At 39.2% G+C, this 24,080-nt stretch overlaps 1 protein-coding gene across 5 annotated transcripts in view; it reads left to right on the forward strand.

Moving 5' to 3' along the window:
* Positions 1–24,080, forward strand: part of PHF3 (PHD finger protein 3) — an 80,456-nt gene that overhangs the window by 50,591 nt on the left and 5,785 nt on the right. For 4 of the 5 annotated variants that reach the window (XM_073336349.2, XM_073336353.2, XM_073336352.2 and 1 more), the window contains 9 exons: positions 259–418; positions 492–648; positions 1,978–2,094; positions 7,751–7,882; positions 8,452–8,587; positions 9,413–9,608; positions 13,391–13,538; positions 17,840–17,929; positions 18,799–18,994. In XM_073336349.2, coding sequence (XP_073192450.1) covers positions 259–418; positions 492–648; positions 1,978–2,094; positions 7,751–7,882; positions 8,452–8,587; positions 9,413–9,608; positions 13,391–13,538; positions 17,840–17,929; positions 18,799–18,994 — 1,332 coding nt within the window. The remainder of the gene's footprint in view (positions 1–258; positions 419–491; positions 649–1,977; positions 2,095–7,750; positions 7,883–8,451; positions 8,588–9,412; positions 9,609–13,390; positions 13,539–17,839; positions 17,930–18,798; positions 18,995–24,080) is intronic. The other variant, XM_073336350.2, reaches the window with a different exon arrangement.

Genomic DNA, 24,080 nt, shown 5'->3' on the forward strand with positions numbered 1-24,080 from the left:
TAAGTAGAAACACCCCTTATCCCTCAATATTTATTTTTTGTAAAGAAACCTTTTAAGCTTTATCCATACAATTTAAAATATGGATCACAAATATATTGTCTACTCTTTTTAGGTCACCTTTATGTAGGTTTTTTTTGTTTACTGTTCAGGCCCTTGTTTGTTGTTTTTTTTAATGTAAAAAAACAAAAACAAACAAACAGATGTAAGCGACTGTAAAATTGTCTTTAAGATTTTAATTTTTAGCATATTTTGATTTAGGTGTTCACGAGAAACAAGAATTCAAGAAAAAGAAAACTGAGAAAGTGGGAGCAACTGGTAATATACCTCCACCAGCTGTGCCAGCTTCCAAACCTTCTGCTGATCAGATAAGACAAAGTGTCAGGCAGTCTCTTAAAGAAATTTTGATGAAAAGGTATAGGTACGTTACCAAATGAATTGTCTGTTTTCGTATATAGTTATTTATTTTAAAAAATTCTATACTCTTTTTTCAGACTTACAGATTCCAGTTTGAAGATTCCTGAGGAAAGAGCAGCAAAAGTTGCCACAAGGATTGAAAAAGAACTGTTTTCTTTTTTTCGGGACACAGATTCTAAATATAAGAACAAATACAGAAGTTTGATGTTCAATCTAAAGGATCCCAAAAATAATGTATGTGTTCTTCATCTATAGTTCTTTCACAGAAAGAAATCCTTTAGCTGATTAAGTGTTTCGTATCCTGGTCTCCACCTTCTTTTCCTATCTCTTATTCTATAGAAGTCATCTCCTTCCATTTTTCTCCATATTCTTTCCTTCTTTTCCTATTCAGTTAAGACCTTTGAGTCTCCAGTGTCCACATTTCTTCATGACTCCTTGCCCATCCTGCCATATTCCTTCCATTGTCCAACCCTTGTAGCCTGTTTCTCTCCTTTCACTGTCTGTCTTTCAGCCACTGCTTTCCACATAACCCCATTTCACACATGTCCACTTTCAGTTCTGTCCAGCAGCCTATCCTTCCATTTCACCTTTATTCCATTCATTTCAGAATTATCAATCCCCTAATCAGTCTCCACACCTCTACTATAATAACATTTTCGTGTGAAGACATTCCATTAGGCTGCATCATCTCCTTTCCCTCCCACCCACTACTGGTCATCATTCTTTTTGTCCTCAAGGTCAGGATTTTTAACAAGAAAATTGTGCTCGTTCATGGAACTCTATCCGTTGCTCTGTTCTTGACCATTTTCTGTTTCACCATTCTCGTATGTCCTCCATAACTACGTATCCTTGTCTTGGTACATAGATTACTATATAAGTTCAATGCAGGTTAGTTGAAAGATGCAAACTTGAGCTCACTGTTCGCTGGGTAATACACAAAGTTCTACAGATCCTCCTTCTGGAGTACAAAGAACTAGTTTTTCTTGTCTGTTTTACACGTCTACCCAAGTGGATCACACCCATTTAATTGAAATGATTTAAATTGGAATAAAAACTGTGTACAGACTAGCCTCTATAGTTCTTCCTCCAACCCTTTTTCTGCTGAGTACTGTATGGAATTTGCTACATTCTTTTTAAAGATCTGAAAAAATATATTTTATGAAATTACTGATGCATTAGGTCTAAGCTAATTTTCCTTTTGAACATCATCTTATGTGTTTCCGTAATTGTAAATGTGAAATGTTTAAAGAAAAAAAGTTTAACCAATTTCTGGCTTTGTTGTGGGGAAAACAATTAATGGCCTACAGAATTGTTTCCCTCTACAAAACCCATTAATGTTTTTCACAGTAATACCTCTTAAGGTCTGAAATAGCTGTAAAGTAATATGTATTCCCAGGAATAATGGGTTATAGATAAGAATGTATGGTGCTGGCATTAAGTATAGAATATATTCCCAAAGGTTATTCTGCGACTCTAGTTGTTTTAATTTGCTGCTTATTGATTTGTTGTTAGAAATCAACTTTTTTTTTTAACAGCACTAGTTAATGTTTATCCTTCTTCCAGATATTATTTAAGAGAGTACTGAAAGGAGAGGTTACCCCTGATCATCTCATAAGAATGAGCCCAGAAGAGCTGGCTTCTAAAGAGCTAGCTGCTTGGAGACAAAGAGAAAACAGACACGTAAGATTTGTCAACTACAGTTGTAGAATGAGATGTGTAGAATGAGATCTTTCAACTTTATTTGGTTTTCAAGTTACCTGTACACTTTCAGAAATTCAAAATACTTATTGAAAAAAATCCGATTGGATAGGACTTGACTTGGCTGAGGAGAGGAAGGAAGGGCGGAGACTGTACTCCCATCCACTAAGCCCAGAGAAGTGAATGTAGTAACTATTACATTCAAAGGTGTATTTGAAAAGAAGAGTGAAGAGCTGGAGTATGGGATCATTTGAGTCATTTTGTGGTGAGAAGGGTTTAAAGTAGGTGAACCAACTATTTGATACTGATTGGCAGTCCAAGAAGCCCACAGTCTCTCCAAGTGAGAGTTGCAGACAGTTGCTGCTTTGAAAGGGAAGATGAGTTGGTAAGCAGGGTTCACTGAACTGTAGTGTCAGTGAAGTAAGGGGGTAGCTTCTGCATCCAAACCAGGAGTCGTATATTTTCCCCTTCCTGGTACAGATGCTTCTACTCCTCTCCTTCTGTTCTGTCTTAAGATTGATTTCTTCCTCTGCACCACTGTTCCCTCTAAGCATGTGCATGCGTGCACAGATCCTAAACCCCGCACACATGGCAAAACACTGCTCGCACAAAGATTTGCACAGAAGAAATTTTTTGCGCACACGGCCTGTCAAAAATTAGAGGGAACATTGCTCCTCACCCTCATACAGTAGCAAGATTCTGGAGTCACCCTCACAGTTATACAGATTTCCTCAAGAGGGGAGACACTTTTCATATCTGACAATCCTAACCTAGCAGCTTGGGTGTCTCTTATTGATGTCTGACACACAACTGATATCAGAGCAGTACCCTGCACCGACAAAAATGTAAGTAGAGGCTAAAAATCTGACTTCTCAGTTTTGAGAGAATGATCTAAAGTGAAATAATTTCTTCAAATTATAGGGAGTTTGATAGTTTAGTGTGAAAAGCATTGGTAATCTGAAAATAGACATCCACATTTAAGCCTCTTGCAGCTATATTACTCTGGCCATAGGTTGAAAATGAGATTACAGATGGTCATATTTTATCGGGAAGAAACCTAAATTTCCTCTAAGCTGCCTATTAAACGCCACGTAGGTGCTCAGGGCTGCGGTGGGGAGCGATGCCCCTTGGGCCGCCCGCCCAGCCTCATGGCTCAGCTTCACTTGTGCTGCAACCCAGTGGCCGCAGCGCTGCTCCTCTCCAGGCCCTCCCCACCCCGCTCCTTTCCGCCCCCTCCCCTGCTCCTCTCAGCCAGCTGCTTGGAAGGGGGGGAAGGTGAGGAATGGAGCCCACAGTTGCTGTCTCTCCTCTGGGCCGCTGGTGAGGGCTCACCCAGGGAGCACAAAGCAGCAGACTGTCACTGGCGGCCTGGGTTGCGGATGGACCTGTCACGGCCTGGGAAGAGGTGCCCCTCCCCTGGCCCCAGCCCAGCCACCCATGGACCTGCTGTGGATGGGGAAGAGGTGCCCCTCCCCCAGTCCAATCCCCCCAGACCTCCATATTGGTGCACATAACAGAATTAATTCCCCACATGTGTGGGAAAAATTAGAGGGAACACTGCAATACACATTATTTTTTTTAATTTCCTAATTGAGTTTGAGGCTCTGTTTGTGTGGATACTACCTTGAAAATCTAATTGGATAAACAAAATTGTCTGCCATTGTTGGAATTACTCTTTATGCAAGGTTTTACCACTACCCAAATGTAACCATAAATTCCTTTATTAAATCCAAGACCAAATGATATTTATACAGTTGCTTTAAAAGTTACTAATTGTCTGAATAATAAACAATTTACTGCATCCAAACAGTAACAAAATGTAAACGTTTGATCAAGTTACTAACCAAGACTAAACCCAGGAGTGCTTAGACCTATGTTGGACAGCTCCAACTTAATCAGGCAGGTATTAGCAATGAACCTTCTAAGAGTTCATCCTTTTTTATCCTTTAACAAACAAATGATGTCATATTCTGTTGCTGACTTAGGTAAAAATCAGATTTTGGCCAATTTGCAGTCAGGATTAGTTCAACATGCACAATCTTATTAACTATCTTTAATAATTGGGGCCTCTACTTCCTTCTATCTTATCAGTTATCTTTCTGGTCCAGTTTTTCCAAATAAGCCATTTTTTTCCCAAGGCCTTCCTATGAGTTCTAACAAACTTGAACTATAAAACAACTGGGTCTAAATAAACTGTTACCACTCAAAGAGATCTTGGAGTCATTGTGGATAGTTCTCTGAAAATATGATCTAAGTGAAATAATTTTCACTCAATGTGCAGTGGCTGTCAAAAAACAAAACCAAACCTAACAATGTTGGGAATTATTAAGAAAGGGATACATAAAGAAGACAGAAAATATCATATTGTGTCTATATAAATCCCTGGTGTGCTCACATCTTGAATACAGTATGCAGATGTGTTTGCTCCATCTAAAAAAGATATATTGGAATTAGAAAGGTTCAGAAAAGGGCAACAAAAATGATTTAGGGTTATGCAACAGCTTCCATATGAGGAGAGATTAATAAGACTGGGATTTTTCAGCTTGGAAAAGAGATGACTAAGGGGGTGGATATGATAGAGGCATACAAAATCATGACTGGTGTGGAGAAAGTAAATAAGGAAGTGTTGTTATTTACTCCTTCTCATAACACAAGAAATAGGGGTCCCAAAATGAAATTAATAGGCAGCAGGTTTAAAACAAAAAAAAGTATTTCTTCATACGACGCACTGTCAACCTGTGGAACTCTTTGCCAGAGGATATTGTGAAGGCCAAGACTATAACAGCGTTTTAAAAAAAAAAAAAAAAAAAAAAAAAACTAGCGAAGTTCATGGAGGATAGGTCCATCAATGGCTATTAGCCAGGATCGCCAGGGACGGTGTCCCTAGCCTCTGTTTGCCAGAAGCTGGGAATGGGCAGCAGGAGACAGATCACTTGATGATTACCTGTTCTGTTCATTCTCTCTGAAGCATCTGCCATTGCCTACAGTTGGAAGACAGGATACTGGGCTAGATGGACCCAATATGGCCATTCTTGAGTTCTTATGACATACAGAACTATGTATTTTTTTCTTTTTAATTTAATGTAAGCCTTTATATCGTACAGCTAAGACTACAATTTAGTCATAGAGGTTGTGGGGCTCCTGGGCGGTAAGGAAATTCCCGGGTGGCAGCGGTGGCACCCCCAAGCTCCCTGCTGCAGCAGGTCCCCGGAGTTGCAGGTGATGGGGGTACCCTGCAATTTGCAGCCCCCACAGGCAGCAGGGGACCCCTGGAGCTGCAGGTGGCAGGTTTACCTTGCAGCCCTCAGCTGCTGCAGGGGGCTCCTAGCCCCTGCACAGCTGCCCCCCTTCAGACGGTGTAGGGATCCACAGATCCCTAGTTTGTCCAGAATATTTTTAGTAAAAGTCAGGGACAGGTCATGGGCAAAAAAGAAAAATTCACGGAAGTCGTGACCTTTCCCTGACTTTTACTAAAAATATCCTGGACAAAATCTTAGCCTTACCTACAGCTCCTGACAAATCTGAAGCAGTTGGAGTAACTTAAACTGCTGAGTTCAGTATCACTACATTATTTTACACCAGCTGAAGATGTGGGTCCCCATAGTATTTGTTGTAAAGTTGTAAAACAGTTTTGCATGTATGTGAATCCAGATAAACTTGGCCCTCATGAGTTAAATCATTAGCTGGATAATTTGTACTGTTGCTTGCATTCTAGGCACTTGTGATATGGAATGCATCTTCTTGTAATTGTGGTAACTCCTCCTGATTCTCTGGCTGGTTGGTCATGAAACTCTGATGCCTATAGTCAGTCTTTCACGACAGGGTTCACAGCTGGCAGTGGATTTATCATGAATAGTCTGTGGAGAATGCTGAGAATTTAATCTTAATACAGAGAGCAAATGTTGTGTTGAATAGGCAGTTTTGTGAGCACAGGATTTTTGTAACTGATATATGCCACCTGAGTGAACCCGTAGTAAGGTTGGCAGGTACATAAGTTAAACAGTGTAAATTGACTTATACCCTTAGGTTAGTAGTGGTCTCAGATATAATCAAACTTTGATCACCTGACATCTCAATTTTTAAAATCTCTCTTCTTCACAGTAAACTGAATGATACTCAGGTTCCTGTGTTTGATTGTGACTGCAAAACCCATCCCCTGCTGTAGAATTGTGCACCAGAATCTAAGATTTCATTTTAAAAAAAGTTTCTGGTCTACATGATTGTGAAGAAAATGTGCCAGCTCAGAATTGGTGTAAGCCAATTAAGTGCTGTTTGGCTGAGTTTGCAGCCACAATGAAACCTTGGAGAAGTGTGAGCAGCCCTTGTTCTGCACAATGGGATGCTTACTCTGAAACTCAATGATGATTTAAATTTCAAGATTAAATATTTCAGTTTTTATTGTTTGTATTGTAGTAGTGCCTTGGAGTCCCAGTCATGGGCCGAGACCCAATTGTGCAAGGCACTGTACAAACAAAAAAAGTTCCCCGCCCCAAAGAATTAATGTACTTATCTAAAACTACTTCCTGTGCCTCTCCAATAACCAGGGATACTGTACTGATATAATTTTCTGAGGCTGCCACAGAATTTCTGATCTGCTACACCGGAGGCCTTGCTGGAAAATTTAGACTTAACTTGTTCTGCCATACACCAGAGAAACTAGGGGCTTTTGTTACAGTAGCAAATTACCTGTGCTAACAAGCTGACAGGTGTTTTTGTAATTAGGAGTGGTACTGCCTCTATAAGGGTTGGTAAAGAAATAAGTAGATATAGTGAGAAAATGGAAATTTTTATTACTTCTAGAAGTCCAAGCCACATTGTGCTAGGTACTGTGCAGATGTAACTGAAAATACCTTAATTGTAAAGCCCTCATGTGTAAAGCTTTTCAGTCTTGCCATTATAATTGCATTAAAAGTCTCATGCACTGGGCAAAAGAATTATCTTAGAGCAAATATAATGATTCATTCTCTTTAAAAATAGAGCTTATTGAGTTCTTTAACTCAATAGGAGAGGCAAGGCAAGTTATCCTATTCTTGAAATATGTTCCTGGTGGAGCAATAATAGTTGTCTACCATATGGAATGTGTTTCAGAACATGCTGATGGTTCTCTCCTTTTTGACTCTGTGATGGAACCTGTTGCAAAATTCATCAAGTGATCCTTAACAGAATTGTTTGGCAGATAGATATTTGTTCTGTAGATAATATATGAAATCCATTAACCAGATTGGGACTGTGTGATTAAGAATGAAACAATAGAAAAATGCTACATCTCTTAGTTTGTCCTCTATCTATTTATATAGATAAACACACACATATACTCTGTGGAAAGGGGTAGCAAAATTTTCTTTACCTATTGAAAACTTAAAGTAGCATGTCCTGAAATGTGTGGAAAGGGACTTGCTTGTAATTTATTTTGATACATGGATATATGATAAGCAGTCATTGGCACGGCAGGTGAAGATTTGACACACTGTAGTGGGTATGTATTTCATGAAACTACTTGCCTTTCACAAAAGGGCCTTCCTTAAAATTACCTGTGAGCTGGAATTCTTTGTCCTATTTCAGTATTTCAGATTCCAAGCATTCACTTCCATATCACTTCTAATGTAGTGTAAGTATATTTAATATTACTGTTTTATAGACAATTGAAATGATTGAGAAAGAGCAGAGGGAAGTCGAAAGGCGACCAATAACAAAAATTACTCATAAAGGAGAAATAGAAATTGAGAGTGATGCTCCAATAAAAGAACAAGAAGTAGCTATGGAAATTCAGGTAAATAAGTGGGACTTTATTTTAATTCTAAGGGAAGGCTGATTTTGTTTTAAAAAAAAAAAAAAAAGGGGAGGGGGGAAGCAATATTTAATTATCGTGCATAAATAATACAAATGGTTTATATATCATTTTATTTTAAAAGTATAATAAAAATAAATAACTAAATTAAATTTTGTTCTTTATACACAGAGAGTTTTAGTAGTGGTTCAACTCCTAAATTTTAAGGGCTTTTTGTTGTGTTCTTTATCTTATGATCTCTGGCAACAGTCAGGTTTTAAATTGTACCTTAATTTATTACTGTGGCGAAATCATGAAATTTGATATCCTCACTTTTCTTAAAGCTTTTGAAATGCTTGTGGTATGTGTGCACGTGTGTGGTGTTTTGTTTTTTTTAAATAATAAACTGTAACCAAAGCAAACATCTCACTTGAGAAGAAGAAAGTGTTGAAAGTTTCCAAGTGGTTGACTCTGAGGTAATTGAAATAATATTACAATTAAGAATTTCTGATGGAGCATAAATGTTGTTGTTGTCTTCTCTTAACGGAAATTGATTGCTTTACCTTTCATAGGAACCTACTATGGTAAAGCTGGTAGAAAAGACAGAAGAGATTGAAAAAGATAAAGAAGTAGATGAATCTTCATTTCCAGACACAACAAGTCAACACAAAAATCATCTCTTTGATCTTAACTGTAAAATCTGCATAGGTAATTATAGTAAAAGCATATTAAAATTAACACTTACCACATAAGTAATGCTTTCCAAGCATAGATCTTAAAAGTAAAAAAAAAAACAAAAAAAAAACAGCTCCTATGCTGTTCATGGAGCACTGGTGTTAGCTACACCAGCATAGTTTGCTGATTCAGCAGACCTTGGTGTGTTGCTCATAAAGAAAGTTCACAGGCTTGGCTTGGTAACGAAGGCTTGGCCAGGTTTATTGTCAGCAAAACACAATATTAGCACCCTGTCCAGCAGGTCACAGGGACACTTAACACGTGTGCCCTTGGCAAGGTAACGTTACAGTCAACCTAGTGTTGTCTGCTACACTGGTACAAAGCTGCTCCTCCTCCTATGACTTCTCCTTTTATACATTCATGCAAACAAATTATCTATTACGTTCCATATGTTACTAGTGACCATCCTTGTATTTGTACACTATAGTTTGAACAAAACATCCTCATCTATTATCCTGTCATTCCTCCTTATTTTATGAGGAGTCTGAGTGTTCCTGTACCATCCTTGCAGGTCAGGAATGTGCTTACTTGGTTAGCTGGTATTCTGTCAAGTCCTGCATTAGTTCACCTCCTGACTTTGGTTAGTCATGGTCCAGCAAGGCCTACAGACAGTATGAAAGTTGATAGGGTGGCATGGTCAATGAAGGCGCTCCCATAGGAACAGTGCCTGTCTCATTGCTGCTCTAGCTTTCCTTTAGCTCATCCAGCTTCGATAGTGTTTGGAATCTATTCCATATTTTCAGATAAAGACCAATTCTTCATTAGTAGAAAATAATTTTTTTAATTCACTTTCTCAAGGTCGAATGGCACCACCTACTGATGACCTTTCTGCAAAAAATGTGAAAGTGTCTGTAGGAGTTGCACGTAAACAATCAGACAATGAAGCAGAAAACATAGCAGATGCACTTTCTGCAACGTCAAATATTTTAGCCTCAGAATTATTAGAAGATGATAAACAAGAATTGTCAAAGCCAGCATTCTCATCTATCCCAAGGTAACAATAAACTTCTTGTGATATCCATATTAAAAAAAACCTTATGATCTGTCAAGCTAAGATTAATGTAAGTAATATGATAAGTAAAAACATGAAATATGATGAATTATAAATAGAGAATGCTGTGTGACTAGTGGGGTGCACTCACCTCTCACAAGCACCCCCTAGTCAAGTGTGGGGGGGCCTTTACTTTCTCTCCCTGTGGCCCTCCTTGGGCTTAAGTCTTTAATTAGTCCTGTAGTCAATGATCTCAGCTCTGGTATTGAGCCATACTGCAGGGCTTCCCCTGGGAGGCAATGTCCTCACCCTATCTGGGCGGTTCAGGCCCCAGCTCTTCAGCTGGGCCACTAAAGAGTTTCCAGTTTCCCTTTTGGGGTGCCTCAAAATCCAGGCCACTTCCCCCAGTGGCTAGTGGGAGTGGGGGAGGTCCAAGCTCAGGCACCCTGTAGATAGCAGCCATCTGCTGTGTCCCTTTAAGCTGTGCCACTGCTCTAATTCCCCGGGCCACTTCCCTGCAGCCCTGCACCTTCTGCACCGTTACTTCAGGGCTTTGTCCTGATGGAGTCTCAGCCACCAGTCCAGAGCTCTTTCTTGTTCTCCCTGGCTTCTGTCAGAACTGTCCTGTCCAAGGTCCTGTAGCTCCCTCAGGCAGCCACACACTATTCATGCCCATCCAGCTCCAGCAGGGAAATGAACTCACTCTGGCCCTGCAGCTCTTCTTATATGAGCCTGCTGGACCCTGATTGGCTGCTCCCTGCAGCCCCTTTCTGATTGTCCGTGTCCCACATAGCCACTCTAGGCAGCTTGGAGGACCCTGTCCACTGCCCTTCTCTGGGGTGGCGTGTGGCAGGGCCAGGAGGCCTCTAGCAGGGGGCCTCAGAGGGTCTAGTATACCCCGTCACAGTGATCAAACTGTCTAACTGCTTCTTTAAGTAACTGGCTTTTTGTACCTCTTCTAGTGTAAAGTGGCATTACTTTGACAGACCAATTGCGGTTATAAAATATTTCAAAATAATAGGAAAAATGCAATTTTCCAAAAGTGGTGTTTGTTTCTTTAAGAATTTTCAATTAAATCTCCCCCTCCAGCCGTCAAAGAATCTAAACTTCAGTTTGCCATATTCTTTATCATTATTCATTAAATTGATCCACTGTACATTTTCTGATAATGGATGCGAAACGTGCCTATAAATGACATGGCAAAGTGTAAAGGTAAAGCTCTTTGTTAAAGATTGCATTGGTTTTGATATATAAAGCTAAATATGACTTGGTTTCTACTTTTGATGTATAAAGCTAAATACGGGAATTCTAGCTGTCCTGGAGACAGTTCCTCCCCTCTCCTGCCCCCGGTCCCCCATCATGTCTGTCTCTCTCTCTCCTGACAGTAATGATCAGCTGGGGACTCTCTTGTTGAAAGTCCCTAATCGAGAGGATCTGGGGGTGCCCATTGACCCTAGGATTCATATAAATCTCTCCTAATCAAATAAAGCCTAAGTGTGTTGATATTTTTGAGTGCATTCATTCAGGGCCTAATTTTCAGAAATGCTGATTCCCTGAAGCTCTAGTTGATGTTAAGGGGTTTTGAGGACGCTCAGCACCTTTGAAAATCAGGCCCTCAGGATTTTGTTTGATTGAGATTAGTTTGTGGGATTTGAGATTCTATTCTTTACAGATTTCTTCATAGTTAGCATTGTCTGATTAGTTTACTTTAACTTTATGTGGCTGTTTATAATTCATGCATTTGTGCATAGTTGAGGTTGTACATTTTTTGTTAGGCATGGACTATCTGTAAAACATGATATGCTCTTTCGTATAAATAAAACATTGCATAGGTTGCAGTGATTACAAACCTTAACTCCATCCTTACATTTTCTCATTGGAAAATAATGCATTGTTCAGTTCACCAGTGCAGGGATGCCTAAAAGACATGTATGTTGATGTTGCTGAGGTTGGAATTAAGATTATGTTCTAGTGCAGTGGTGTGAATTGTGTTACTGTACATGTTGGGCATGCATATAATTTAATGGGGGTGGAGTTGGTCAGCAAAAGTGATGAAAGTGATGTGTAGGTAGGAGAACTATGAGAGGACAGAGTCATGGAAGCTAAGGAAGGACAAGATTTCAAGAAAAAGAATATGGTCAGCTGCATCAAAAGTGGCTGACCAGGTCAAGGAGAATGAGGATGGAGTACTGGTTCTGAAATTTGGATATGAAGAGGTCATTAATAGACTTTGGTGAGAGTGGAAATCAAAGTATAGAGGATCTGGGATGAAATTGGAGGAGGAGAACTTCAGACCATGATTGTAATTAGCACATTCAGTGATCTTAGAGATAGAAGGGAGAGGGTACAGTAGTTAGAGAGACAAATGAGGTCAAGGGTGGGCTTTTTTTAAGATGGGAGAGACTGAAGCAGGTTAGCCTTATGAGGGAAAGGAGCCAGAGGAGAGTGACCGTTTAAGGAGAATAGAAGGGATGAGAGAGGTGGTGAGAGAGATCAGGAGATGGGTTGGTCATTGGGGCAAGTGGAGTGGTTAGAGGAGGAGAGCAAGGAAACTTGCAGCTAAGGAGTTGGTGGGTTATAAATGTGGAATTTGAAGTCACTGGGGATCAGTGTAGGAAATTGTGTGGAGAGAAGGTGAGAGCCAGGAGTTGAAATCAGAGTGGAAGGCTGAACAGGAGGATTTGGGCTGATAGGAATTGACAGCAACATGGAGAGGAGAGGAGTCAGTGCTCTTCAAAAGATGAGGCCATGAGAAGTGACAGGAGGGGGTGGCGTTGGAAGTGACAGGCCTGGGAGAGGAAAAGCTAAACGCCCCCACCACCGTCAGATTCAGGGAGGAAAATGTGAGACGATAGGCTTCTGTGAGAGAGGGCAGCTGCAAAGGTCGAGTCAGATGAAGGGATCAAGGTTTCTTTGAGCTAGAAGTGGAAGGGAGCAATATATTAATAGATGGTTTTGATTGTGGATGGCTCTGATCTTTTTAAAGATGGAGCGGGCGCCCCAGAGAAAGTGAGAGAAGGGAGTGGGGAACAAAGGGGATGTGTGTGAGGTTAGGAATGGTGACATGAGAGGGGTGGGGCTGGTTGTGGGATGCGGAGGTGGTGGAAATAAAGAGAGGCTGGAAGTTGAGCAAATGTCATCAGAAATAAAGAGGAGGGTGTGGATGTGGGATCTTTGTGTGTGTTGGGGTGGAGATTGGGATGGAGAAGGAGAAGAGCAAGTAGAGCTGATGAAAACTGTAGAGGGGAGAGGATACCAGGATGGGGACATGGAGTCAGTGGAGAGAAGGGAGGGGGAAGGACAGATGTTGTGATGCAGAAGAGGGGTGTGGTGATAACAGTGGGGAGTGGCAGATGGACAAGGTTTAAAAAAATAAGTTTGAAAAACCTGTAAAGGTACACTTGTAGCTCTCTCTGCAAAATATCTTTTCAATCTGGAGAAATTGAGTAGCCTTAGAAGAGAGACTGGCAAAATAATGTACTATGTTACCTGCCAGCCCTTCATGTAATTTTTAGAAACTGTGCTGGAAGCTCAGATATCTGGCTGTCTGCCCCTTTCCCTTATGATCAACTACACAAGTCCCTCAACAAAATAACTAACCAAAAATGCAATACCCTGCAATAGACTTAATGACCCTTCTAACCCTATGATTCTAATGATGCTCCAGAACTTACTTCAATATAGTTACTTTTAGTGAGGTGGATTTCAAGTGTTGCACAAATTTTCCTGATCACATATATTTATAAGTCTAATCATTATTTTTTTTTAACCCCTGTTTTCTTTAGATCAGAGACACCTGGTACTGTTGAAAGTGAAACTCTATTTCTGGCTCGACTGAACTTCATCTGGAAAGGTTTTATCAATATGCCTTCTGTAGCAAAGTTTGTTATCAAGGCCTACCCAGTCTCTGGCTCTTTTGAGTATTTAACTGAGGTACTGTATGTTTGTTCAAATATTTATATTTACCATGAAGAATGAAAATTTAATGTATTTATTCATTTGCTTTGTCACTTATTTGGGATCAAATAAAGCGATCATAGTTGTACTGAGCTGAAAAGTGAAGTATGATCATTATGTTAAATACTGTACTAGCAGGTTGACTTAGATTAGCATTTATTTATTTAACAGTAAGTATACTTAAGCTTGCCTCAAAGGATCCCATGGTTTACCAAGATGTAAGCTTTTTTTGGAGTGTTTCAGGGCACTCCTCTCCTATTTTGTGTTTCTTGAAATACGTTTCCAAATACAGGGGTAGTCATAAAACCAACCAAAGCAAGTGAACCCAAATAATGAGAGGATTGAGGAATCAACTAGACATGTTTGCTAACCATACATTTGTTTTTCCTTAAATTTTAAACTTATGTGAACTGTCTATTAAAATGATTGCCATACCAATCTGAGCAATAACACTTCCGGGGCTGCTCTTGAGAAGATTAAACTATCCTTACCTTGCATTGTTGCCCTTTCTTCTTCTCCATAACGTTCATCACTCTCTCTGTAGAGTGCAGGAGAGAGGCAAGACAAAACTGCAAAAAGAAAAGGAGTACTTGTGACACCTTAGAGACTAACAAATTTATTTGAGCATAAGCTTTCATGAGCTACAGCTCACTTCATCGGATGCATGCAGTGGAAAATACAGTGGGGAGATTTTATATACACAGAGAATATGAAACAATGGGTGTTACAATGCATATTGTAATGAGAGTGATCAGGTAAGGTGAGCTATTACCAGCAGGAGAGGAAAAAAAAAAAAACCTTTTGTAGTGATGATCAAGGTGGGCCATTTCCAGCAGTTGACAAGAACGTCTGAGGAAGAGTTTCGGGGGGGCGGGAATAAACATGGGGAAATAGTTTTACTTTGTGTAAGGACACAGTCTTTATTCAAGCCTAAATTAATGGTGTCCAGTTTGCAAATTAATTCCAATTCAGCAGTCTCTCATTGGAGTCTGTTTTTGAAGTTTTTTTGTTGAAGAATTGCCACTTTTAGGTCTCTAATCGAGTGACCAGAGAGATTGAAGTGTTCTCCGACTGGTTTTTTGAATGTTATAATTCTTGATGTCTGATTTGTGTCCATTGGTGGGATGATCAACCTCAGCCCGGACCAGTCCACACAAGAGATCCACTTCCTGGACACTACAGTGCTAATAAGTGATGGTCACATAAACACCACCCTATACCGGACACCTACTGACCGCTATACTTACGTACATGCCTCCAGCTTTCTTCCAGACCACACCACACGATCCACAATCTACAGCCAAGCTCTAAGATACAACCACATTTGCTCCAACCCCCAACCTGAAGCAAATACTCACCAGCAACCACACAACAAAAACACTAACCCAGGAACATATCCTTGCAACAAAGCCCGTTGCCAACTGTGTCCACATATCTATTCAGGGGACATCATCATAGGGCCTAATCACATCAGCCACACTATCAGAGGCTCATTCACCTGCACATCTAGCAATGTGATATATGCCATCATGTGCCAGCAATGCCCCTCTGCCATGTACATTGGTCAAACTGGACAGTCTCTACTTAAAAGAAAAAATGGACACAAATCAGATGTCAAGAATTATAACATTCAAAAACCAGTCAGAGAACACTTCAGTCTCTCTGGTCACTCGATTAGAGACCTAAAAGTGGCAATTCTTCAACAAAAAAACTTCAAAAACAGACTCCAATGAGAGACTGCTGAATTGGAATTAATTTGCAAACTGGAAACCATTAATTGAGGCTTGAATAAAGACTGTGTCCTTACACAAAGTAAAACTATTTCCCCATGTTTATTCCGCCCCCCCCCCCCCCCCGCCCCCGGAAACTCTTCCTCAGACGTTCTTGTCAACTGCTGGAAATGGCCCACCTTGATCATCACTACAAAAGTTTTTGTTTTTTTTTTCCTCTCCTGCTGGTAATAGCTCATCTTACCTGATCACTCTCGTTACAGTGTGTAGGGTAACACCCATTGTTTCATGTTCTCTGTGTAGATAAAATCTCCCTACTGTATTTTCCACTGCATGCATCCGATGAAGTGACCTGTAGCTATTTGTACTGTGGTATTTGTTTTTATAATGTTAATCATGATATGCTGCATGTGTATAATATTTCACTGTAAAATTGATAACAGCTTTACAAGGTCAACAAATATTTTTGGTATGAATGTGGTAAAACAGATTTTCTTCACTGCTGGTTGCCTTCCCCACCACAGTGCTGAACTTTTGTATACAAGATTATAAAAAGCTTGCATTATATGTAAAACTGTGTGTGATTATATAATTAAGACTGTAGTACCAGCACATAGTACTGCTCCACATGCACTTAGTAGTAGCATGAAGAGTAAGCATTCAACTTTAACCTTAGCATTTCCTGACTTGAGTGTTTATTTTTGCAATCTTAATGTATGGGTTTTTGTGACTGTTTGCATTGGTGATAAATAGTGACATACATTAGATCTGCAACTATAATAAAACATTAATTACAGAATCCAATCTCCAGATGATGTAACTAACATCAATCCATGGTACAAGGTAGTCACTTGTCACTATAAACACAGATAAAAGTGTTATTTATCTGATAAGTAGGGCTGTCAAGGGATTACAAAAATTGTAGAATTATGTACAAAAACTGCATTCAAAAAATAAAACAAGGTAAAATTTTAGAGCCTGCAAGTTCACTCAGTCCTACTTCTTGTTCAGCCAATCGCTCAGACAAACAAGGTTGTTTACATTTTTAGGAGATAATGCTGCCTGCTTCTTGTTTACAATGTCACCTGAAACTGAAAACAGGCATTCTCATGGCACTGTCGTAGCCAGCGTCGCAAGATATTTACGTGCCAGATGTGCTGAAGATTCATATGTCTCTTCATGCTTCAACCACCATTCCAGGGAACAGGCGTCCATGCTGATGACAGGCTCTGCTCAATAACAATCCAAAGCAGTGCGGACCGACGCATGTTCATTTTCATTGTCTGAGTCAGATGCCACCAGCAGAAGGTTGATTTTCTTTTTTGGTGGTTCAGGTTCTGTAGTTTCCGCATCGGAGTGTTGCTCTTGAGACTTCTGAAAGCATGCTCCACACTTCGTCCCTCTCATATTTTGAAAGGCACTTCAGATTCTTAAACCTTGAGTCGAGTGCTGTAGCTATCTTTAGAAATCTCATATTGGTACCTTCTTTGTGTTTTGTCAAATCTGTAGTGAAATTGTTCTTAGAATAAACAACATGTTCTGGGTCATCATTTGAGACTGCTTATAACATGCAATATATGGCAGAATGCAGGTAAAACAGCAGGGGACATACAATTCTCCCCCCAGGAGTTCAGTCACAAATTTAATGAATGCATTATTTTTTTAACGAGCGCCATCAGCATGGAAGCATGTCCTTTGGAATGGTGGCCGAATTATGAAGGGGCAGACAAATGTTTAGCATATCTGGCATGTAAATACTTTGCAATGCTGGCTACAAAAGTGCCATGCAAATGCCTGTTCTCACTTTTCTGGTGACATTGTAAATAAGAAGAGGACAGCATTATCACCTGTAAATGTAAACAAGCTTGTTTGTCTTAGCAATTGGCTGAACAAGAAGTAGTACTGAGTGGACTTGTAGGCTCTGACATTTTACATTGTTTTGTTTTTGAGTGCAGTTACGTAACAAAAAAAAATACATTTGTAAGTTGCACTTTTATGACAGAGATTGCACTACAGTACTTGTATGAGGTGAATTGAAAAATATTTTCTTTTGTTTCATTTTTACAGTGCAAATATTTATGATCAAAAATAATATACACTTTGATTTGAATTACAACACAATACAATATATATGAAAATGTAGAAAAACATCCAAAATATTTAATAAATTTTAATTGGTAGTCTATTATTTAACAGTGTGATTAAAACTGTAATTAATTTTTTTGAATTAATCGCATGAGTTAACTGCAATTAATCCACAGCCTTGTTGAAAATCTTTTATTTATACCTGTTGTTAGTGATGTATAATTACAGGTGTAGAAGTGTGCAAGAGGTACTGTGCATTCTGTTACACATTATTGGTTTTATATTGAAAAACCCAACTCCATAGTTTAATCCAAACTAGTTTGTTTCCCTGAAGTGGCATAACTTCTGATGATAAACTAATCATATGTAATATAAGCATTGAGGAGTTAAGTTCCTTTATTATTTTGAAATCTATTTCAGTAGCCACAGTGGGTTCAAATTGTATATCTGCTTTTTTGACAGGACTTGCCAGATAGTATCCAAGTAGGTGGCAGGATATCACCTCACACTGTTTGGGAGTATGTAGAAAAAATAAAAGCTTCAGGGACCAAGGTAAGGAAGAAACTTATACTTTAAATTAGAAGACTTTAACTGTCTGTCTGCTGCCAATGTTGTGTATATATGTTTTCAGACAGTTCTCTGTTGAAAATAGTATGACTTACGTATCAGTTTTTGGTGTGTACATAAGGCTGCTATCCTCTCATTGCCCAAATCCCTCTTGAAGACCAATTTCTACTGTGATGCTTAAATGTAAATAATCCAATTTGAGGGTAGTTGATATTTTTGTTGGGACCTGGGTTTTGGAGTTGATAGCATATTTTATCCCTCCTTCCTACTGTTCGTTTGTAGCTTGTCACTCCTCTCTTCCCCTCTCTCCAGTTTTCACCCAGCTGAAGTCAATACAGACATTAATCAGGCAGTTCTGATTTGCCCTTGTGTGTGAGAAGAGACAAGGAGTTCCTCCCTCTCCTTCCCCTTCACCATACCTGGTGTTAGGGTTCTTGCCTTTCCACTGTAGCAACTAATGATATATCTTAAACACCAAAAGCGGTGCAGAATACAGATTCCTTAGGAGTGTTGGTAGAATAAAATTTGAAATGTTCCAAATTTGGCATGCCTTCTGAAAAAGCTGGTATACAAGAATCTGCAGGCAGAGAAAATATTTTAATTTTTTGTCATGTACAGTCAGTAATTTTTTTTTTCTGGAAGCTTCTCATTGTGTTTTCTCTTAATGCTTCAGAGAGACTTTCTTCTGCTGTCTCCTACTCTTCTCTATTTTGTTATCTCTTCCTTTTTCTAGTCAGTTATTTCCCCTTTTCTGTGGATTATATACTTACTTGAAGACCAATCACTATTAAAATTTACTTTAAAAAACACAATTTGTAAATACTTCGCACTACCTTTTTTCCTTTTTTAAACAGGAAATTTGTGTAGTTCGCTTCACCCCGGTAACTGAAGAGGATCAGATTTCCTATGCTTTGCTGTTCGCATACTTCAGCAGCAGGAAGCGTTATGGTGTAGCTGCCAATAACATGAAGCAAGTGAAGGATTTGTATCTTATCCCTTTAGGTGCCTCAGACAAAATTCCACATCATCTTGTACCTTTTGATGGACCTGGTAAGTACAATACACAGCTTGGAAATTTACATATAGTGGCACCTCCCCCATGAGTGAAATACAAAATGTACCTGAAAATTAAAGTTTAACGTTTAACATCAGTGTTTTTGAGCAAATTGAGTATTGCACATCTTATTCAAATAAGGCATTATTGATTGTCCTGGTGTTATGAGAATCTTCTGTAACAGATTGGAAACCAGTTTCCAACCCAAACAATTATTTGGATTTATGTGTTTTAAATATTTAATCCAAAAAAAAGTCTTCTGATTAATGTTTAACCCACACTGCCATGTGGCAGGGGATAGAGGGAAAGGTGAGAGAAAGTCTGATATTTAGTACAGCTCAGTGAATAGAGTGGTGCAGGTGACTTCTGAAAGAGGTTTATTCACATTCACTCTGAACCCCATGTTTGTGTTACATTTTAATATATAATTTTTACAGCACCCAAAATGTACTTGGTATGTAACGTACTAATGACAAGACAGTCATTGCCCTCAAAACCTTACAAACTAAAAAGATAAGGGAAGATTAAAAATAGATAGATTGGATAGAGAAGGGTTTCACAAATGCAAGATCTTGAAATTACTTAGTTTTTCTACACGCTCTCTTTGGTTCTTAAAATTTTAATTTTATTCACAAATATTTGGGGGTGACTTTTTTCTCTTTCTGGTTGATGTGTGAGGCAGAAATACAGAGGAGTGAGGAAAGTGGGAGTTGGTGGAGTTTCAGAGAGTACCCGAGATAGGATGATGAGAATTAGAGGAAGTTAAACCTGAATGGTAGGAAAGGTCAAAGGGATTGAATGTGTAGATGAGAGAGAGAGAGAGGATGAAGACAAGGAACTGGAGGCCAGAAGCAGTATGCATAGTGTACGTTGAGACCTGCACACAAAAGTTGCTCCAGAATAACTAAACATAGTTTTTAATTACTTAAATAAACTGGTGCAAACCTCTATATGGACAATCTTAAATCAGTTTACTCCAGGCCTATATAGGTTTAGATTAAATTAGCGTGGTTGTGGAGTTTTACGCCAATTTAACTAAGGGCTTTGTCTCCACAAGGACATCCAGGAAAAGTAATCTAAATTAACTTTGGATGTGAATTAGGCTAAACCTAATTAAGACCGCTTAAATTCTGAATGAGTGTGTTAACAGGTTTAATGTGATTTAAATAATCTTCAAATTAACATATTTTGCCAATTTAGATTTATTTTCGTGGATATTGTCATGTATATAAACCCTAAAATTGAGTCAAAAACCCTTTTTAATTAAACCAGGGCTAGTTTCTTGTTTAGACAAAGACTTTAGGTGAGGGAAGTGCAGCTTGAAGTGAACCCCATAATGTGTAGGCATTGTGAAGTTATGTCTCTGGTTCCTTGGTCCTGCTGTGGGCCAGCAGTAGTGAGAGTCTGGGGCAGCTCTTATAGATACTGAGGGTTCTGGATTGTGGGGAAAAAACTCACCTATGTGTGCACTTTTGGTGCCTTCGTCTACTGCAGTGGTGTCTGTTGAAAGCCTTGTTGAAAGTCCCTGGGTAAAGATAAAATGGGTAAAAAACAAGGGTGATGTCAGGGTAGAAGAAGAGGTGGATGAGGCTTTTTAAAAACAAACAAACAAACAAACAAAAAACCCTAACAAAATCATCCAAATTACAGGACTTGATGGTGATGTGGGACTTCAGCTATCCAGACATCTTTTGGGAAAATAACACAGCAGGGCACAGATTATCCAATAAATTCTTGGAATATATTGGAGATATTTTTATATTTCAGAAGGCGGAGAAAGCTACTAGGGGAGAGGTTGTTCCAGATTTGATTTTGACAAATAGGGAGGAACTGGGTTGAGAATTTGAAGGTGGAAGGCATCTTGGATGAAAGTGATCATGAAATGGTAGAATTCATGATTCTAAGGAATGGTAGGAGGGAAAACAGCACAATAAAGACAATGGATTTAAAGAAAGCAGCCTTCAGCAAACTCAGAGAGTTGGTAGGTAAGATCCCATGGGAAGGAGGTCTAAGGGGAAAAACAGTTCAAGAGAGTTGACAGTTGTTCACAGAGACATTTATTAAGGGCACAAGAGCAAACTATCCCATTGCGTACGAAAGATAGGAAGTATGGCAAGAGACCACTGTGGCTTAACCAGGAGATCTTCAATGATCTGAAGCTCAATAAGAGTCCTACAAAAAGTGGAAACTAGGCTAAATTACAACGGATGAATAGAAACAAAACAACACAAGCATGTAGGGACAAAATTAGAGAGGCCAAGGCACAAAATGAGATTAAACTAACTAGAGACGTAAAGGGTAACATGAAAACATTAGAAGCAAGAGGAAGACCAAGGACAGGGTAGGCCCATTATTCAATGTGGGGGAGGAAAACAATAACAGAAAATGTGGAAATGGCAGAAGTGCTAAATGACTTTTTTGTTTGTTTTCACCAAAAAGGTTAGTAGTGTTTGGACATCTAATATAGTGAACGCCAGTGAAAATAAGGTAGGATCTAAGGCTAAAATAGGGGAAGAACAAGTTAAAAATTACTTAGATAAGTGTCTTCAAGTTGGCAGGGCCTGATGAAATACATCTTAGACTACTCAAGTTGCTGACTGAGGAGATATGAGCCATTAGTGATTATCTTTGAAAATGTGATAGATTCCAGAGGACTGTAAAAGGGAAAATATAGTGCCAATCTATAAAAAGAGAAATAAGGACAACCCAGGAAATTACAGACTAGTCAGCTTAACTTCAGTACCCGGAAAGGTAATGGAGCAAATAATTAAGCATTGTGCAAACACCTAGAAGATAATAAGGTGATGGGTAACAATCAGCATGGATTTGTCAAGAATAAATCGTGTCATACCGACCTAGTAGCTTTCTTTGATAGTGTAACAAGCCTTGTGGATAGGGGGAAAGCGATAGATGTGGTCTATCTTGTCTTTAGTAAGGCTTTTGATACAGTCTCGCATGCCCTTCTCATAAACAAACTAGGGAAATACAACCTAGATGGAACTACTACAAGGTGGGTGCATAGCTGGTTGGAAAACTGTTCCTAGAGAATTATCATCAGTGGTTCACAGTCCAGCTGGAAGGGCATATTGAGTGGGGTCCTGCAGAAATCAGTCCTGGATTCTGTTCTGTTTAATAGCTTCATCAACTATTTAGATAACGGCAGAGAGAGTATGCGTATAAAGTTTGGGGATGATACCAAGCTAGGAGAGGTTGCAAGTGCTTTGAGGGATAGGATTCAAATTCAAAGTGGTCTGGACAAACTGGAGAAATGGTCTGAAGTAAATAGGATGAAATTTAATAAGGACAAATGCAAAGTACTGCACCTAGAAAGGAACGATCAGGTGTGCACACGTAAAATGGGAAATGACTGCCTAGGAAGGAGTACTGCAGAAAGTGATCCTGGGGTCACAGTGGATCACAAGCTAATTGAGAGTCAACAGTGTAACACTGTTGCAAAAAAAAGCAAACATAATTCTGGGGAGTATTAGCAGGAGTGTTGTAAGCATGATGTGATAAGTAATTCTTCTGCTCTGCTCTGTGCTGATAAGGCCTCACCGGGAGTATTGTGTCCAGTTCTGGGCACCACATTTTAGGAAATATATGAACACATTGGAGAAAGTCCAGAGGAGAGCAACAAAAATGATTAAAGATCTAGAAAACATGACCTATGAGGAAAGATTGAAAAAAGTGGGTTTGTTTAGTCTGGAGAAGAGAAGACTGAGTGGGGATATAAGTTTTCAAGTACATAAAAGGTTTTTACAAGGAGGAGGGAGAAACTTTTTTTTGTTTAACCTCTGAGGATAGGACAAGAAGCAATGGGCTTAAATTGCAGCAAGGGAGGTTTAGGTCGGACATTAGGAAAAACTTGCTACCTATCAAGGTAGTTAAGCACTGGAATAAATTGCCTAGGGAAGTTATGGAATCACAGTCATTGGAGATTTTTAAGAGCAGGTTAGACAAACACCTGTCAGGGAAGGTCTAGATCAGTGCTTCTCAAGCTATCTGATGTGGGGGACCGGCAGTTTTTTTTTCCAATGTGCGCACAGACTGGCAGCCGATGGCTTGTGGACTGGTACTTAGTCCTGCCGTGAGTGCAGGGCACTGAACTAAAAGACCTCTTGAGGTCCATTATAGTCCTACGATTCTCTGTTCCCTTCTGGGGCATTTGGGGAAACGATAGTTGGGTGTAGAATGTTCAGTAGAACAGCAGGCACGCTTCCCTTTAAGGTCTGTTGGTTTCATTTCTTTATTCTGGAAGTTAATATTGTGAATCCCTGCACATACAAAAATCAGAATAAACCTCAATTGAATCATTATTATTTAAGTGAAACTTGAGAAATTCTATGCTAAAAAAAAATCACAGCACTTGTATACATGAATATTAGTTACAGAATGACAAGCTGTATACTTAGATTTTGCATTCCAAGTCAGGCATTTGAAATTTTTACTTATTTACATAGTAGCAAGGTTTAGCCAACCTAAATATACATACTGTACTTATATTCTTTATGGTAAGACTTTTTAGTGTAGATTGGTATTTTTAGGTTGAACAACCTTGACATTTGCCCTGTGAAAAATTATGTATTTCTCATGCTGTTTTTACATTCAGGTTTTTTCTTAATGAAAACACTGATGCTCCAACCATACCTGCTTTTGCTTGGCCATCTTGATTATGCTGAAGCTCTGGAAAGGGGCATTTGTGCCACCAAAGGATTACCTCTACTTTAAGTTGGGGGAAAACCCAAGTAACTAGTTAGGTGGCTTTTATATCCCCTTTCTGCTGTAGTGGTGCTGGGTATCTAGCCCAAGATATTTGAGTGTTGTTCATTTTTATTTTAAAAGCATTTCCCTGGGCTAAATTCATTTAAATATGAGGGCAAGAGATTGCCCTTGTTTGTGTTTTGATTGTGGATGGCCATTACCTATATTTAAGCCAGTCCTTCTGGATATCAAGATTACTTATGCTCATTTTAGGATATTTTAAAATGTCCTAAATTAAACCCTTTGCTACATTTTAATATGGTGCATTGTTCTGCAGAGTTCATGGTTAGCTTGCATTCTCATTGCCCATATGTTTGACTC

The sequence above is a fragment of the Lepidochelys kempii genome, chromosome 3 (assembly GCF_965140285.1).
Source record: "Lepidochelys kempii isolate rLepKem1 chromosome 3, rLepKem1.hap1, whole genome shotgun sequence".
Taxonomy (NCBI): Eukaryota; Metazoa; Chordata; order Testudines; family Cheloniidae; genus Lepidochelys; species Lepidochelys kempii.